This window comes from Colobus angolensis, unplaced genomic scaffold, assembly GCF_000951035.1.
Source record: "Colobus angolensis palliatus isolate OR3802 unplaced genomic scaffold, Cang.pa_1.0 Scaffold206, whole genome shotgun sequence".
Classification (NCBI taxonomy): Eukaryota; Metazoa; Chordata; class Mammalia; order Primates; family Cercopithecidae; genus Colobus; species Colobus angolensis.
Window position 1 is genome coordinate 1,322,184 of NW_012115222.1, and position 19,907 is coordinate 1,342,090.

The 19,907-nt window shown below is 38.8% G+C and overlaps 1 protein-coding gene across 1 annotated transcript in view; it reads left to right on the forward strand.

Annotated features, from left to right (window-relative positions):
- The window catches only part of MEGF10 (multiple EGF-like-domains 10), a 174,445-nt gene extending 162,675 nt beyond the window's left edge, over positions 1-11,770 (forward strand). Inside the window, exons 23-27 of the mRNA XM_011942092.1 lie at positions 1,887-2,010; positions 7,702-7,746; positions 8,526-8,732; positions 10,238-10,571; positions 10,613-11,770. Coding sequence (XP_011797482.1) covers positions 1,887-2,010; positions 7,702-7,746; positions 8,526-8,732; positions 10,238-10,425 — 564 coding nt within the window. The 3' untranslated portion in view covers positions 10,426-10,571; positions 10,613-11,770. The remainder of the gene's footprint in view (positions 1-1,886; positions 2,011-7,701; positions 7,747-8,525; positions 8,733-10,237; positions 10,572-10,612) is intronic.
- Positions 11,771-19,907: the final 8,137 nt, after the last annotated feature.

Consider the following 19,907-nt stretch of genomic DNA (forward strand, 5'->3'; position numbering starts at 1 on the left):
GCTCTGTCACCAGGCTGGAGTGCAGTGGCGCGATCTCTGCTCACTATAACCTCTGCCTCCGGGGTTCAAGCGATTCTCTTGCCTCAGCCTCCCAAGTAGCTGGGACTACAGGCGCCTGCCGCCATGCCCGGCTAATTTGTTTTTGTATTTTTAGTCGAGATGGGGTTTCACTGTATTAGCCAGGATGGTCTCGGTCTCTTGAGCTCGTCATCTGTCCGCCTTGGCCTCCCAAAGTGCTGGGATTACAGGCGTGAGCCACCTCGCCCGGCCTGTTCTGTTATTTTGATTCCCTTTTTTCACACGCATTTATGGGAGCCTGCTGCCTTAACCGTTTCCTTCCTTTTTGCAGGAACCCTTCCTCACAGCAATGGTGGAAACGCTAATAGCCACTACTTTACCAATCCCAGCTACCACACGCTCACCCAGTGTGCCACATCCCCTCACGTCAACAACAGGGATAGGATGACCGTCACGAAGGTGAGAGGCATTGGCTCAAGTCTTTGAAAGTGGGCTGGGGAGAGAGGAAGGGAACCAGAATGTATTGAGGGTCGCTGTTTACCAGAGGCTGTTCTAGGTACTTTACATACATAATCTAATTTATTCCTCTAAACAGTCCTCTGGGTGTGCCTTGGGAATCTCAAGTTTACTGATGAAAATCTGAGTAGTGGGGAGTTTAAGTTACTTGCAGACGTAGCTGCCCAATAATAAGTGTGGCAGCTGCTGTGTGAGTCAAAGTCTCTCAGTCTCTACAATCTGTACTGTTTCCATTGCACTGCTTTAGAAAAACGTTTCTAATTTCACATGACATTTTAAAATAATAACTCATAATGACATTAACAAAAACATAAAGACCTATAGCAGAATCAGCCGTGGGCAAAATCTCCAAGTACATCTCTTCTGACTGCCCATTCTCTAGTACCCTTTCCTGGCCAACTGTGCTTTAGTAACAACAGCAGTAATATGCACTGATTTGGGTTGAACCACATGAAATTGCTATTTTTGTAGGTCAACAATGTTCACATAGCAACAACCTAATATTATGTGCCAAACATTTCTAATCACTTAAAAAATATAAACTCATTTAATCTTCACACCAAACCTATAAATCGAGCGATTGTTATGCCGATTTTACAGATGAGGAAAGTGAGTCACAGAGAGGTTGGAAACAGAGCTGTCTGGAACCCAGAGCTGTTCCTCTAATAGCACCCAAGTCACCCCTGGGTCTTCCCCACAATGCTCTGAAATCTCAAACATTTCTTTCTTCCAAACATACCCAAATTATATTTCTAATCTCCGTTGTCTAATTCCAGTGCTCTATTAGAGAAAAAAAATCAAGTTAATTAAATTAATCCAGTTGTAATTTAATTATTATAGCTATAGATTTTAATTATAGTGCCTCATGGTTAAATACCACTCCACATTCTCCAGAGACTTTCACATTCATCAATTTATTTGTTCTCATACAAATCAGGGAAGGGGGCAAGGCAGATAATCTTATCCTCATGTTTATGCCTAGGATGACTGCTAAGAGTCACCTGTGACTCACACAAACACAATTTTTGATGGGAGGGCTTAGACCAAGAAGTGTTTCTTTTTCCAATTCAAAGTTATATGTGTAGACATACAGATAAGGTCGAATTGGCACAGGATGACAGAGTGAAATGAAGATCTTCAGGTGGTGGAGGGAATAGCTGGGACTGAAGGACATGAACTCCTGCCAGCTTCCAAGTCCCACCAGGTTACAAGCAGTCACCTCGGCCCCTGAGCTTAGCCCCCTCTAAGGACTGGTCCTCAATATATACCCTGGACTTTTCCCCAGGTCCATATGCTGTGCTGTGCCACATTGTATTTTGTTTTTAATCTTTCATTGTTTATATTTTTAACAGTCAAAAAACAATCAGCTGTTTGTGAATCTTAAAAATGTGAACCCTGGGAAGAGAGGCCCTGTGGGGGACTGCACTGGGACATTGCCAGCTGACTGGAAACATGGTGGCTACCTCAACGAGCTTGGTGAGTTCTCCCAGTGCACATCCCCAGCACACCTTGACCTATGAGTCCCTGAAACAGTCATAAATCTCTCTCTGTGCCAAGGTGTTCTGTTGAAAACTTGCATCAAAAAGCACATTTACAGAATTATGCCTAACACCTGTACAGAGCTAACTACTGTCCTAAGGGCTTTATCTATTCAACAAACATTTATTGAGTTCCTACTGTGTTCCAGGAATTGATCAAAAGAAATTGGGGGCCGGGCGTGGTGCCTCACGCCTGTAATCCCAGCACTTTGGGAGGCCGAGGCGGGCGGATCACGAGGTCAGGAGATCGAGACCATCCTGGTTAACATGGTGAAACCCCATCTCTACTAAAAATACAAAAAATTAGCCAGGCATGGTGACGGGCGCCTGTAATCCCAGCTACTCGGGAGGCTGAGGTGGGAGAATGGCGTGAACCCGGGTGGCGGAGCTTGCAGTGAGCTGAGATCACGCCACTGCACGCCAGCCTGGGCGACAGAGCGAGATTCTGTCTCAAAAAAAAATAAAAAAGAAAGAAATTGGGATCTCTGCCTGCTCATAGCTTACATTCTAGCTCTATGCCTATTAACTTAATTCTCACAAGTACTCTAATAGGTAGGTACTATCGTTATCACCATCTCCATGTTACAGTTGAGAAACTGAGTCATAACGAATTACTTGCACAGCGCCTCATCTCCTATTAAATGTCAGAGCTAGTATTGCACCCTGTCAGCTTGGCTCCCAGATGTGCGTTTCTCTTTGTTCTCTTCTGATATAGGGTATCCGTACTTGAGATCCCCTTCCCTTTCAGGTGAGGAAACAGAGATACCAACAGGAATACAGTGGTGGATCAGTGATTCAACTTTTTGAAATCAGGACTCCTTTACACTCTTAAAATTTCTTGAGGACCCCAAAGAACTTCTGTTGATAGGGGCTATATCTATTTATATTTACCATATTAAATGAAATTTAATATGGTAATGAAATTTGATATGTAAATAAAAGTAAAAAAACAGAGTATTTAATTTATTTAAATTAACAATCATCACATTTCACGGTAACATAAATTTTGTTTTTATGAAAAATAACTACGTTTTCCAAAACTACCCAAAATTAGTGAGAAGAGCAACACTATTTTACATTTTTATAAAAACTCTCTTTAATGTCTGGCTTAATAGAAGATAGCTAGATTATCAAGTCTGCTTTTGCATTCAGTTGGTTTTGATCTCATACTTTGTGTAGCTTCTGAAAAACTCCACTGTATGCTTGAAAGAGAATTAGAGTGAAAACGGCAAATAATGTTGTATTGTTATGGAAATAGTTTTGCAGCTGGGCACAATGGCACAAGCCTATAACCCCAGCTATTTGGGAGGCTGAGGCGGGAGGATTGCTTGAGCCCAGGAGTTTGAGTCTGATCTGCATGACATAGCAAGACCCCACCTCTTAAAATATATATGTGTATATATAGTTTTGATCTCATAGGTCTCCTGAAAAGGGGGCAGGAATGCTTGGTCCACACTTAAAGAACTTCTGCAACGTACCATTAATTACGCGGTGCAGTTTCTAAGCCTGTACCCCGTATTTGCAGGGAGGAGTTTGATGATATAGTAACTTACAGGTGCGCAGTGTCTTATGGATAACAAATCCTTTCACGTACATTTATTTGGAAGTAGGTGCCAGAAATCCCAGTTAAATTTGAATTTCAGATAGATAATAAATATTTTTTGTATAAATAATCACAGGTATTACATAGGATGTATGCTAAAGATTATTTGTTGTTTCTTTAAAATTTTAATATAGCTGATTTTTGTGTATTTTTGTTAATGTTTTGTTTTGTTTTTGTTTTTGAGACAGAGTCTCGCTCTGTCGCCTAGGCCATAGTGCAGTGGCATGATCTCGGCTCACTGCAAGATCTGCCTTCTGGATTCAAGCGATTCTCCTGCCTTAGCCTCCCAACCAGCTGGGATAACAGATGTGCACCACCATGCCTGGCTAATTTTTGCATTTTCAGTGGATGCTGGGTTTCTCCATGTTGGCCAGGCTGTTCTCAAACTCCTGACCTCAAGTGATCCCTTTGCCTCAGCCTTCCAAAGTGATGGGATTACAGGCATGAGCTACCGCACTTGGCCTATTTGCTAAATTGGACAATCCTCCTGGGTGGACCCTGTCCCGTGAATCTTGTATAATAGAGGAATAAACTGGGAGGCACAGAGAGGTTAACCCTCTTGTCTGAAATTTCAAAGGAGGAAAGGCGTAAAGCCAGATTTCCAAGTTGGTCTTCTGACTGCTCCCCTTAAACACTGCTTCTTCTGTAAGCAGTGTCAGGTTTTCTGAGCCAGTCATAGGAACTGATCCCTCTGGGAATGCCTGTTTCTATGGAAATAAAAATGTTTAAGTGGTGAATACAAATTCTTAGTCGTTTCCATAGTGTCGTGGTTATCACGCTTGCTGAACAAATTCCTAACTTTTATCTGCATTCTATACCATTTTTATCAATAGAATGTATATTTCCAACATGTGTATTGTGAGTCACATACAAGACTCACAATATGCTTATTGGTAACATCATCTAACATTAAAGGAGACTTTTTAGGAGTCTTAATTACATTTATAATTTAGCTCAAAGGAATATATGAATTGATACTCAGCAAAATACCAACCAGCACTGCTGAAAGAAAAGTCCTCTTGTTCCATCTTAGACCACTGTGAAAACTCCAGAGGATTCAACATCACTGCATTGGTCATATGTAAACGTCTCTGCTTTGTGGCTCAATGAGACCCAAGGGACTGAGTGTTAGGAACATAGAATCTTCATTGGAAATTCTGGATCGTCTTGGTTTGTTCTCACTCGGGAATAATTCTGCATTTAACATCCCTTTAAAGTTGTTGCACAGAAAAAGTTCTTCGTAAAGGACAGAGTCAGGCATGTTGTGGATGATAAAGTATACAGGTGCTTTAAATGATGGAATAGTTGTCGTCCTGGTATCTGAAAGAGCCTTGAATTACACACAAAAGGCCCTGAGATATGGCACTGGGCCAATCACTTACCCTCTCAGAGTTGATTTGTTCATTTGTAAAATGGGAGTAATAACCGTGTACTGGATCATTGTGTGAATTAAATTAAACCAAGCATTTGAAAGCCCTGCCCCAGGGATTGGTATATACAGGAGTTTATAGGGAATCCTGACTGCTCCCTCATTAAAACAGCTCCCTGATCCTCCAAGGCAATGAAGAGAGAATCCGGCAGGGGTGTCTGGCCTCACAGCCCCAGCTCTTATTCCCTAACTTACTATCTGCTCCATGCTGGTTCTGTCTTTCACATCTTGGTGGAAGGCTAGCCACTGCACAGCTAAGATTAAAATGGATATTTAACAAGACTTTGCTACAGTCTGGAGATGACCAAGAGTATTTGGTAAAGAGGAGTGTAGACAGAGCTCCCTGATAAAGCTGTTTTCAGGGGCCACAGACTGAGCCCCATCTTGCATGGGTCCTCTTTATAAAGTCTGGGAATTCCCAAGACCACCCTGACTTCTGACATCAGCTCCAAGTTCGAGGATCACCAAGACCACCCTCAGGATCAACATTTTGCTACAAGGACTCACTGAACTCATTGAATGGGCATTCTCATGGTTACAGTTTAGGGGGGACTCAGTCATATGGACATGATTGACTCCCAACATGTAGACATGATTGACCTTTAGCCTTTCTCCTTCCAGAGGTGGAGGTGATACCATATGGCCCAAAACCCCCACCATAAATCACTTGGTTACATTATCCAGTGTAGCCTTGGGCCTCCAGGTGAACAAAAGCACTCCTATTGGGCAGGACAGTCCAAGGACTTCAAGATCACCTCCCAGGAGCTGAGGGCAAAGGCCACCCCTTTCTTCGATCAGGTTAATTCTTCACACCAATTTATGCTGCCTCCCTGCGTAACCCTGTGCCTTTCCCTCCAGCTGTAGGCTTGGTTAGACTCTTCACATCCCAGATGCAAGAGAGTGTGCCTGAGAGAGGAAAATATTCCTGTTTCCTGTCCCACAATGATCGATATCTGACAGACCCTCTCCCTTTAGGAGAGGCTGCTTCCTCCTCCACAACAGTGTGTGCTTACTCAGTGGTCCCCATAGGACACCAACATCACAACTTGAGCTTCACATCACTCTAAGACATGCATGCACAGTGGCAAGGGGATCATTTCCTTAACATTCTCAAATACTTCCCTGGAATGTTCATTGCTAGTCGTTACTTTACTCTCTACTTAATCTAAGTCTGTAACATTCGTATTGTATCGTATTGTATTGTATTGTATTGTATTTCAAAAGATTAGTGACGAGGTTTTGCCGTATTGCCCAGGCTGGTCTCGAACTCCTGAGCTCTAGTGACAAGGTTTTGCCGTATTGCCCAGGCTGGTCTCGAACTCCTGAGCTCAAGGAATCCACCCACCTTGGCTCCCAAAGTCCTGTGATTACAGGCATGAGCCACCGCACCTGGCCTGTAATAGTCTTTTAAAAGACAATTGAAAAAGGCTTGGAGTGCTTAAGCAAAGACTGAAGCAGAGGGTAGTATAATGCACTGAGTGTTAGAGTAATTGACACACTTCATTTGTATGCTGCTTCAGAGTTTACAAAGCCTTTTCACATGCTCTGTTTCACTTAATGATGACAAAAACCCTGGAAGGCGGGAAGGCAAATTTGTTTTCCCCATTTTAGAGATGAGAAAATTGACACTCAGAGAGTGGAACATCTTGCCCAAAATCGTATGGCCAATAAGTGATGATATGTAATTCCTTTGTCTCCTAATCTGTAGTTTTTTCCTTTTTGTCACAGCTCCAGTAGAATACTTGGTTCCCATGCAGTATTAACAATGCAATTTGCACGTATACACCAGATAGTATAAAATGGGCTAGGTAATGTCCTCTTATTTTGTTTTTAATAGTGTGAATTTGTGATTAAATGCTTATATTTTATACAACATGCTTATGACCTGATTGATTTCTGTAAGAGGTTTCACGTTCTGTCTTGCCTACATGCTCAATTTTTTCCAGCATGAGCAGGAACGCTCCTATTTCCCTCCCCACACCCACAAAATGAAGGCTGGCCATTTTCCAACGAGAAAGTGGTTTTTTTGTGTGTTATCTAGGCTCATACACAATTATGTCCCCATACCTGGAAAAGTCAGATTGTTAAAATAAAAGCTGAATAAAGAAGGGCAAGAGCTAGTATCACCTGTAAAGTGTTAGTCAACAGTGTCTGAAGCTTCCAGTCTCCAGAAAACATGCTTATAGTGAAGACAATAATATAACCGAATAATGATTATTGGGAAAACGATTTGAAAACCATCAGAGCCTTGAAAGAGCTGCACATAGGTGTGAAATGTCACCTCTGGTCTTGGCTGTGTCTTTTCACTGTGCAACCTTGAATCAGTATACTGATTTATCTCTGGGCCTCAGTTTCTATCCTGTTTTGACTAGCTTTTCCTGCATCACTGTAAATGACTGGGTGAATGACCAAATGTGTGTGTGTTTAATTCTAAGCACTGGGGACATCTGGGACAACTGATCCAGTGTAAAGACTTGAAAAGCAGCAGCCTGGTTGTTTGCTGCAGTGGGAGATCCTCTTCCAGGACCTTGGAATATTGGATGCGGTTTTTCTTCCTTTAAATTCTCACTGGGTGTTTTATTCTTCTTTTATTACAGGTGCTTTTGGACTTGACAGAAGCTATATGGGAAAATCCTTAAAAGGTATGGTGTAAATTTGAAGAAGAAATCAGAAGCACAATTAAATTTTTTTAACCTCAAAGACTGAAATATTTTTTAAGCAAGCTAGAGTGGCAAGAGAAAATGTAGAATTTTTGGTGTGGTCAGTTACTACAGCAAACACACAAACGTGTGACTGACATCAAGAAACTGACCAGAGGTGGACCTTGGTAGAGCTTAAGTCTTTGGGGAACAAAAGATTCAGTTTGCTGAGGAAATACTCATATGAAAGAAATATGGCTTATGGGGAGACAGAAACATATAAGGGGAAATAGCAGAGACAATAAGACAAGATCTGCATGGTTACATGTTGACCAAGGTCTGCATTTTAGGATGGGTATGAGTGATTAGGTGTCTAGGACAGAGTTTTACCGGAAGTCCTCCCAGCACAAATGCCTTCTTGTCATGATAATCGAGCACTCTTGGTGCCGCTGGGGCCATCAACAGCTGGTTTCTTGATTGAACTTCAGTAAATTTTCTATTAATAAAATAGAATGTAATTGATTATATTTGAATGTGATCATACAAATGAAATCAGATAGTGATATTGATGTCAGTACTCATCTTGGAGAGGAACTAAAGCTGCTTTACGAATGGGTCATTTTATAGCAAATTCTCTCCAAAACAAGTGGAAAAGGTGTAGTATTATTTTCAGTGTGTAGAATTATGGAAACCTAGCTATAAAGAAAAAAAGTAAATTATTACCGAGAAATGATGTTGCCAGTGACACGGCATTAGCTTTCTCTTCCCATTTCTCTTCACAGACCTGGGAAAGAATTCTGAGTATAATTCAAGTAACTGCTCCCTAAGCAGTTCTGAGAACCCATATGCCACTATTAAAGACCCACCTGTACTTATCCCTAAAAGCTCAGAGTGTGGTTATGTGGAGATGAAATCGCCGGCACGAAGAGATTCCCCATATGCAGAGATCAACAACTCAACTTCAGCCAACAAGAATGTCTATGAAGTTGGTAAGATCTCTTAACCATAGAAAGAACTGAGTGCATACGTTTTTAAAAACAGTTTTAAAGTCTTTACGAATATAATAGTTGCAGGTCGTAGAAATCGTGTTGAAAATAATGGTCCGTATTTTATTTTATTTTGTATTTTTTTGAGATGGGTCTCTCTCTGTCACCCAGGTGGTGTGCAGTGGCACAATCATGGCTCACTGCAACCTCCACCTACCAGGCTCAAGCCAGCCTCCCACTTCAGCCTCCCAAGTAGCTGGGACCACAGGCAAGCACCACCACGCCCAGCTAATTTTTTGTATTTTGGGTAGAGATGGGGTTTTGTCACCATATTTTATTAATAGATGCGACCTGTGTTTTTAGTGATCATATTAATTGGTGCCAAAGGAATTTTCCAGGGACAATATCATTTAGAAAAATTTAAGGTAAATTTTCTTTAATTTTCACCGAATCATCCATCTTCTGTTTTGTAACCATAGTGAATATTTTGGCACACATGTGGATAGCATATGTATCCTATTAGCTAAGATAGCTAGTTAGCCAAAACAAATGGTTCAAGTGGATTAAACAGGGGATTCCATTTCCTGGTTCATTATATTAATATAATGCATTTAGCAAGATTGAAGCATTTTACTTTTAAACTTGTCCAATATAGTTGTAATATTCTCTGATGTGAATGTGGTGCAAATTAATATGAATTCAATTTAAAATTGAGGTTATTTTGATTGTCTTTTGCAAATACCACTTGGGAAATGATAAAACATACCACCACTACTGTTGGCTAAACAATAGGGCTATATATTTTCATTTTTTTTCTCTCTCTCTATTTCTATATCTCTGTGAGTATTTGTGATTTTAACTTTAAAATATTCTCTACTACTTGTAAATGAAGTGCCTACTTTACTACTAGTATTTTATTTTGTGCCAGGTATGTCCCCAGGAAAAAATACACAAAATAATTTCTTTTTAAAGTATTAAGACAGCTTTTTAAAATGGAAGTCAAAGTGAACTAAATTTTTTTTTGGAAAGTCAGTAGCAATTCTCCTTTAAACTGTCCCACAAACCCGCCACAGTAGGATGGGAACTCAACTGAGAGCCTGAGTCTTGAGTCCCAAAGTTGTGAACTTGTTGAGTGTTTTCATGAACCGAATTAACGTTTGAGAACCTCAGTCTTCTCACCTGTGGAATAAGGGGCTTGGCCTACATTATCCCCAAGGGGTTTTTCAAACCATGATTCATATCCAGGATTCTGTATATTCCCCTAATGTCTTCATCCTGACTATGTGGTCATCCTTTTGTTCTGAACACCATTTGTGTTTGCCAGTTGATCCAACTATACAGAATTGCCACCTGTATGTGATGATTTTTAAAATCATGTTTTTAAAACCAGTATTTCCTTATGTTTTTTTAAAAGTCCCATTGGTATGTTTGAAATTTGCAAGAAATGCCATATTCTTTTTAAAAATGTTTCCATTGCTGACAAATTAATGTGTCCTTGGTTATCACAGAACCTACAGTGAGTGTTGTCCAAGGAGTATTCAGCAATAATGGGCATCTCACCCAGGATCCATATGACCTCCCAAAGAACAGTCACATCCCTTGTCATTATGACCTGCTGCCAGTCCGAGACAGTGCATCTTCCCCCAAGCATGAGGACAGTGGCGGTAGCAGCAGCAGCAGCAGCAGCAGTGAATGACACCAAAGGACCGCTTGGTAGCCACTGGAAACCTTTCCAGAACTGCTGTTTGGTTCTTCTCCATCCTCAATTTTGCCACTTTCATGTGAATGTTAATCAACTCGGTAGGCAATTGTTGGACGCGAACCAGAAAGCTGAAAGCTGAGGCTGCAATTGTTGGATATGAACTGGAAAGCTCAAAGCTGAGGCTGACACTGACTATAGGTGCTTTTTGTTCAGGTGGATTTAAAGGAATTAGAGATGTGATTTGCCATTGCTGTTAGTTTTTGAACTATAACCGTGAAGCATGACTTATTGTAAGATGTTTGCTGAAAGCATGAACTTGCAGAACTCCCTCGGAGACGCAGGTTGCAGTGGACATTGGCATTGTTGCTTGAACAATTAAAATTTGAGTATTTTCTTTCTCATTTGCATTATACAGCTGTACTAGGATTGTACAGTTTACCATAAAATTTACTTCATGAAAGTGGGAATCACTGAACATGCAGAAGAAAAGGAACATATTGTTAAGTCCTTATTCTTAACTTTATTCAACTGGACTCAGAATTGTAGGGATAATATGAATGCAGGAGGAAACATTCTGTCAGGTGGTATAACTGGATAGACTTTGAATATACTCTAAAAGTGGACAGAAAATTTAAATATGAAAATCTTAGGTTTTGTTTAGAATAAGAAAACATACAATTAGAATTATTTTAGAAATAAGGAAGTATTGCAGAAGTCAGTACACAAATGTGCCAGGCAGAGGTGGTTTTCTCTCTGACCCTCATCCCGCTTCAGATCTATGACATTATTCTGATCACTGGCTCCATCATACATATTCACCACTTGAGATTCATAACATATCAATAGTTATTTCGTAAATATAGAAATGAAATAATTTTATTTTTGACAGACTGGATGGAATGAGTGTGTAATGATTGATAAAGGTTGTAAATTTTAAGTGCAAGATGATGCCTATGTTTTGTAAACCATTAGTAATACGTGCTGTAATATAGAATTAGCAGTACATTTTGATTAATCTTTCCCTAGAAGTGACTGAAATATTTTTGTGCATATTTGAGAAAGGGCACTTTCCTTTTATTAATTGTCAATTTAGAGAAACTATGCTTAAGCTGGTCTTTTGCATTGCTAATGTGACATGTACCCCACTTTTCATTAATTTGTATTTCCATTTTTAAGTTGCATATTCTATGTTTTGTAGTGTTTGGATTGTTAATGAAAAATTATTATATTATGTGTTCATTGTTCCTTGTATTATTGCCACTTATCTTTTGCTTGATAAAAATGCATTGTTCTTTTTTCTTTTGGAGGCACAAGATGAAAATATATAATTTGAATTGATTAAAATTGGCCATTACTAAAATAGGTAACCACAGGTGATTGGCTTATGACTGAAATAGAGATGCTTTTCAATATTCCAGAATAGAGTTCCTTTTGATCTGTTGGTTCTGAGCCTTGGTTAAACCAGGGAGAAGGGGAGCAGAAAGGAAACATTACTGCATGCGTACCACAGACTCATCTTACAAAAAACTCTCATTATGGTGATCATAGAATTGACCATAAACTGGGAGACTCTTGAGAGTAAATGGAGGGCATTGTTAATAATTATCTTGTGATGAGCTTAAATCTGGACTGTTCCAGGCAAACCAGACTTATCTTGCAATATGAGAATGCTGACATGATGCAAGAAAGCCAGTTTCCCTTCCATTGATCTATTTGACCAAACAAAGGGGCTGAAAAACTGAATAAGGAAGCAACTTTATAAGAGAAACAGTGGTCTTCAATCTTTTAAAGACATGAAATCCTACATGACATTTTGTCTCAGTGAGTCAGTTAATAAATATGTATGTGCATCCCTTCTGCTAGTAATGCACATAAGTCATTGTCCCTGCTGGTTATGGAGTTGGAATATCCAGTTATTTCATGTCACACATTGGCACATATGATGGTAGTTTGATCAGACGGATAATACAGCAGACTCACTGCAATGATGGCTGCTCATTTTGAGGAATTCCAACGTCAACTCAAGGAAATAAGGAATGACCTGGAACACACCTTAGAAACAATTGATTTATTCCAATAGTTAGCCACCGGCTGGCTCCCAACTCTAGGTGATAGGCATCTAACTGAGACACGTGTGAGTCAGTAGCCATCAGGGGTCCTTATTGGTAAGAAAAAATTAGACATTTTCCCCCTTTTAAAGATCATCTCTTCTGAGCTCCATGGTAAATTTGAATTTCCCCATTATTCTCTAGAGATAGGTCAAAAAAACAGCTGTTTCTTTTCTCATTCCACTATTAATAAATTAAAAGCTTACTGTACAAAGGCAACAGCAACTTAAAAAAATATCTGGGCAATAGATGTGGACTCCAAAGGGCCACTGCTATCCCTTTCTGTGTGCTCTTTTTGACAAGTAAATCACTCCAGTTAGCTGATGTCCTGAAATGACATTTGTGTTCTGAATTGAGGCAATTCTTATTAGAGCTTACTCAGGACTTTTCAAACATCAGGACACATGTAGCAATTTGGATGTTGTAAAACTACATGTTACATTTGGAGAGGTCTGGTTGAGAAGGCAAAATGTTCTAAATATTTTGGTATCAATTTGGGTAACGGAAAACTTTTGTTAGAATGAGAATTAAAGAGAAAACAAAAGAACCTTGGCAAAATTTTCCCTCTGAAATTACAAACTTTAGGAATTTTTCCAGATGTATCGAATTTAATTTTACAGTGATGTCACTCTTCATACCAAGTGAATCTATTCTCATGACCTTTGAACCCATGTTAATTTTGGACCCTATAACTAATTTCCTTTCTAAATCCCGTGGTGGTCAAAGCAGTAAAGGAGTTTAGAGATACTTAGCCAATGCCAGTCATATAGTATTGTTAGCCAAACTATTATTCCTTCCTTAGAAGTTGATGTATCAGAAAATTTATAAATTATTTGTGTTTATATATAAGTACATCAGAACTTGCCCAAATGATAACTCATGTTTGCTTTAATAAGGAGAATATGTTATTTGAGGTTAATTATATGATAATAAGGAACATTTTATAATTATTTACAGTGTTTGACATTAATCGCTGTCTTATGATATAGTAGTAATGTTAATAGAGAGTTTAATATGTTTAGCATTATCTTTATGGAATTTATATTCACCAATTTCATGAAAACCAGCCATAGAACTTTATAACAGGACAGTTGTAACCTGACTGAACCAAATCCATCAGCATAATGACTGTGTGTTGTGAGAAATGCAAAAACTTTATGAAAGTGTGGTCATCTTGACCCCCACAGAGCCACAGTAGCCGTTAATTATTGAGATTTTTAAATGGTAAATATTGCAAAAGTTAAACAGGGGTATCATGATATCATTTATAATTCATGTCAATATTAGTAGTCCACTTTATGCTTAAACAAAATCATACAAAATTAAGTTTTAAGGTTATATTTTTTAAGATAATGAATTATCTATCTCTGGGCAACATGTCTTTATTATTCAAGCTGAATGTTTAAGAGAGATTTTGGTCTTCAAGGCTTCACGTCATGAAAGTGTACATGCATATGCAAGTGTGAATCACATGGTATGGATGGTTGCTTGTTTATTAACTAAAGATGTACAGCAAACTGCCCTTTTAGAGTCCTGTTAATATTGATGTCCTAACACTGGGTCTGCTAGTTCAGTATTTAGTCTAGGCTTCATTTTGATATGACTGAATTGCAATCTATATTTTTAAAAAGAAAAAATCAAAATGCATTAGGATTTACGTGGTTGTGGCAAACAAACAAACAATGCTTTCGGTGTTGAAATATCTCTATTTTCCAAAGATGATAAACTTTCATCATTATTAGTCTACATTGTCATTTATATCACCAAATGAGTTTATAGATTAATGCAATAAACTTTCTAATAAAAAACTCTAGTGTTTCTTTCTATATCTGATTCTACTGTTGATTAATGAGAGAAAAAACCTTGTGTTCCTATGGAAAAAATATTTTTTTTTTTCATATGTGGCCCCATAACACTTTACAGACACACTTAAAAAGCAATATATACCATTTTATTATATTTCCTTGCATGTATATAGGCTGTCCCTTCAGACTACTTGTTCTTGATGGACACAGGCAACATTTTATTCATATTTGGATCCCTGGAACTCAGGTTAGTGGCTGAGAGTCAAGTCTTCTGTAACTAGCTTTAGGTTATAGTATGTGGATTTGCTTTCTAAATCTCATACTTTCATTTATGACTAAAACATCTTTGAAACATTTGTATTATAGGACTGCAGAGTAGGGATCAAACATGAATAAAACATTGTTTCTTCTTTCAATAGCTGTTTCTTTACTGGGGCCCTGAATGCCAAGCACAGTTGGGGATACAGAGACGTGTAAGGCATGAGCTGTTTTCGAGTCCTTTATCATTTAGTTAGGGAAATGAAGCATCTGGCTAGCTGTGTGACTGTGGTTCTGTGGGTTAAGTTAGCCTCGTAAGGCCTTGGTTTCTATATTGCAATACATTGTAAGTAAGAGTACAATAAATTTCACAGGGTTTGTGACTATTTAATAACTTTATACATACAAAATACTTCAGTGCCTGGCATACACTAGGCACCTAGTAAATGTTAGCTAACATTACTATTATGAAAAATTAGCTAATAATATGAACCAGTTTGCAATAACTAGATGAATGATGAGGCTAATAGATCAGAAGTGGGTATTTAATGAATATTATAGAAGTTATACATTTGAATGACTATATCCTGATCTATTTTTATACTAGCACAAAATTCCATACATATTTTATTTCTAGAGATGTAATTTAGGAAAGCAATAATATGTTTATATTTTCAAGTAACATTTTATCTTATTGGAATTAGGAATGCTTTTAAAACATTTGGATACGAGTTTCTGAGGAAAATGGTGACCTGGGAACATTCTAGTAAATACAACTATCCAGAAAAAGTCAAGGGCTGGTTTTGGCAACCAGAAGGGGTTCCGCATACAGGGAGGCATCAAGACCTTGAAAGAAGGTGCCAGTTGGGGCTAAAGATGTAAGTGAGAGTTAATGCGAGGTGAAGAGGGTGCACGATGAGAGTCAGCTGTCTTGGGTGGATACACAAAGAGAAAGGAAGGGAGAAATGTTTCTGCTGTTTGCATTATGCAGCAATGAAAGAGGCAAACTGTTCCTCGGGTGATGGCACTTAGGAGAGGCAGTTTCCACACTGGGCTGAGGTCAACCTGTCTCTACTTGGACTTGTGAACTGAAGCCCTTCTGCCACTTACATCAATAAAGGGGATAAGGCTGGGTGTGGTGGCTCATGTCTGTAATCCCAGCTCTTTGGGAGGCTGACGCAGGAGGACTGTTTGAGCCCAGGAGTTTGAGATCAGCCTGGGCAATATGCCAAAACCCAGTATCTACAAAAAATACAAAAAATTATCTGGGCCTAGTGATGTGCACCTGTAGTCCCAGCTACTCGGTAGGCTGAGATAGGAGGATTGCTTGAGCCTAAAGGTTTAAGGCTGCAGTGAGCCCTGATTGCACTGCTGCACTCCAGCCTGAGCCACAGAGTGAGACTTTGTCTCAAAAAAGAAAGAAACAACAAAGGGACTACGTTAATCACCAGCTAGTCACTAAAGGAAAAACGCCTACCCCAACTGTCAAACCAGAGGCAATGCAAACCTGCACCCTCTCAGTATAAATAGACAAAGAAAGATCACAACCCACTCAGGAACATGGCAGCTCAGTTAGAAGAGATTAAACTGAAAAACTGCAATAAGCCTCTACTGTGGAGGTAGAGCTAATGTAGAAAATGGAAGAAAACCTAGATAAAATGTGATTAAAACTCTTGAAGGGTTACAATCATAGGACCAGAGAGAGGCCCCCAGAGCTAGAAATAATGATTTCCTAATTTAAAAATTCAACAGAAGCATGTAAAAACAAAAGTAATATGTTTTTATTTCTTTCTTTTTCTTTTTACCTTTTATTTTAAGTTCAGGGGTACGTGTACAGGTTTGTTACATAAGAAAACTTGTGTCATGGGGTTTTTTGGTGTAGATTATTTCGTCACCTAGTTATTAAGCCCGGTATCCATTAGTTATTTTTCCTGATCCTCTCCCTCCTCCCACCGATAAGCCCCAGTGTGTGTTGTTCCCCTCCATGTGTCCACGTGTTCTCATCACTTAGCTCCCACTTATAAGTGAGAACACGTGGTATTTGGTTTTCTGTTCTCACATTAGTTTGCTAAGGATAGTGGCCTCCAGCTCCGTCCACGTTCCTGAAAAGACATGATTTTGTTCTTCTTTATGGCTGCGGAGTATTCCCCGTGTACCACATTGCCTGATCCAATCTGCCACTGATGGGCATTTAGGTTGATTCTATGTCTTTGCTATTGTGAATAGTGCTACAAAGAACATATGTGCACATGTGTCTTTAATAATAGAAGAATTTATACTCCTGTGGGTATATACCCAGTAATGGGATTACTGGGCCAAATGGTATTTCTGTGTTTAGATCTTTGAGGAATTGTTACACTGTCTTCCACAATCATTGAGCTAATTTACACTCCCATCAACAGTCTGTAAATGATCCTTTTTTTCTGCAACCTTGCCAGGATCTGTTATTTTTTGACGTTTTAGTAATAGCCATTCTGACTGGTGTAAGATACTATCTCATTGTGGTTTTGATTTGCATTTCTCTAATGATCAGTGATGTTGAGCTTTTTTTCATGTGATTGTTGGCTGCATATATGTCTTCTTTTGAAAAGTGTCTGTTCATGTTCTTTGCCCCTTTTTAATTTTTTTTTTTTTCCTGTAAGTTTGTTTAAGTTCCTTAAAGATGCTGGACATTAGACATTTGTCAGATGCACAGTTTGCAAAAATTTTCCCTCATTCTGTTATCTATTCACTATGTTGATAGTTTCCTTTATTATGCAGAAATTCTTCAGTTTAATTAGATCCCATTTGTCAATTTTTGCTTTTGTTGCAGTTGCTTTTGGCATCCTTGTCACGAAATCTTTGCCTGTTGCTATGTCCAGGATGGTATTGCCCAGGTTGTCTTCCAGGGTTTTTATAGTTTTGGGTTTTACATTTAAGTCTTCAATCCATCTTGAGTTGATTTTTTAATATGGTGTAAGGAAGGGGTCCAGTTCCAATCTTCTGCATATGACTAGCCAGTTATCCCAGCAGCATTTATTAAATAGGGAATCTCTCCCCCATTGCTTATTTTTGTCAGGCATGTAGAAGATCAGATAGTTGTAGGTATGTGGCCTTATTTCTGGGCTCTCTATTCTACTCCATTGGTCTATGTGTCTGTTTTTGTACTACCATCATGCTCTTTTGGTTACTGTAGCCCTGTAGTACAGTTAGAAATCAGGTAGTGTGATGCCTCCAGCTTTGTTCTTTCTGCTTAGGAATGCCTTAGCTATTTGGGCCCTTTTTTGGCTCCATATGAATTTTTAAAAAGGTTTTTCTAGTCCTGTGAAGAATGTCAATGGTAGTTTAATAGGAATAGCATTGAATCTATAAGTTGCTTTGTATAGTATGGCCATTTTCATGATATTGGTTCTTCCTATCCATGAGCATGGAACTTTTTTGTTTGTGTCACCTGTGATTTCTTTGAGCAGTGTTCTGTAGTTCTCCTTGAAGAGATTTTTTCACCTCCCTAGTTAGCTGTATTCGTCAGCATTTTATTCTTTTTGTGGCAATTGTGAATGGGATTGGGTTTCTGATTTGGCTCTCAGTTGACTGTTTTTTGCGTATAGGACTTAGTGATTTTTGCGCAAGGATTTTGTATGTTAACTGCTGAGACTGCATTCATGTTTTAGAAGAGTAAATTTTCAAAAAATGAAATCATAGTTGAGAAAACAGAAAAGACTGGTCCAAGAGACCCAATATTTAAGTAGTTGCTAATCCAGAAGAAGAAATAAGGAACCATGGAGAAGTAGAAATCAAAGAAATAATAGAAAAAATCTTCCATAAACTATGCCTTTCCATAATATGAATCTCAGATCTTCAGATCTTTATTTCAGATATAAAAGGATTTACCAGGTTAATGAAACAGAATTAATAAAAAACTATGGAGGGAAATATATTCTAGTCAAATTTCTGAACTCTAAGGATAGAAAAACAAACTTAAATTTGTACAAGCAGAATTACCGTATGGTTTGCACAGGAAAGATAATTGCATCAAATAGGAAAAGTGTAAGGTGGGAGCAGGAATAGGGAGAAAGCCACATAGGTCAGGGCAGGTGAGTGCCTGGCAAAGTGGGTTGTGCACCTGCCTGCTATTCACCTGCAGTAGCATCAGCTCGCCCTCTTCCCAGGCCAGAAATGGCTACTTGACAGCAGATTGTTAAATGGCTCTCATTTCATTCTGCTTCAAATCTCTGACCCCAACTAGTTTAGACCAGACAGAGAGAGTGGCAACAGGAAGAAGAGAAGGAACCTACATGATGGACTGGCACTGGATAATCTGGCCGGGATGGACTGGTGAGACAGATGTTCCTGTTTATCAGGATTAATTGAATTGCTATTAAAGAATCAGAAAAAACAATTCAACCTGAAAATTTTGGAAGCCTTGTGTGGCTCTTGGTCTATGGCATGCTGTACTTCCTTCTGTGTTGATGACCTGGACTTTTTTATACTGAAGATGAAGAAATAGAAAAATCCAAATATGCCACACTGTGGCCAATCCGCCATAGTATATTCAATGATTGGAATATAATATGGAGAGGTTTATGGAACAGATAATCTTTAAACACCTAAGACCAGAACTTGAAGTTCATTGATTTCTTGTAACTTCTGCTGAACATGCCACAAAACAAAGAATAGATTGCTGAGTTAACATTTGAGCTCTTCGATTTTCTAGGCTTCTAACTGACTGTACAGACCAGCTTTGCTTTAGCTGCATCTCGGACATTAGGGACAATTGGAAGAACAAATAAAAACAGTCTTCTCTAGAGGTCCAGTCATGATCAGCAACTTGAGACATTGCTTCCCAAGTGTTTGGAAGGGAACTGCAGATTCCATGCATACTGAAATTAAGGTGAGGAATTGAGAGACTGTAGAAAGTCAAACTGTACTGACACAGCAGCCATTACATATCACATACACTTCTGGAGGCTCAGCACTGGTTTCAATGCTTGAATTCTATCCATCATGTCACCAAGGATTATGAATGACAGAACTAGCATTTGTTATCACATTCCAATGTTTGAAGTCATGTCGTAGGATTGATTTTATAGTTAATGGGAAAAGGAGATCATCTTTCTTATTACCTAGTCTGTATGGATGGTTGGTAAACCTGGCTTGACGATAAGACTGAGTATAATAATTTAATTAGTATATCAACATGTGAATGTAGAGGCAAACCAAAATACTTATTTTGCCTCAAATTAAATATCTAAATATTAGATAGTTATCTAATATTCAGTGTAACAATAAAGAAAAGAGTTTTAGTGTTTCTGGCCCCAATATTTTG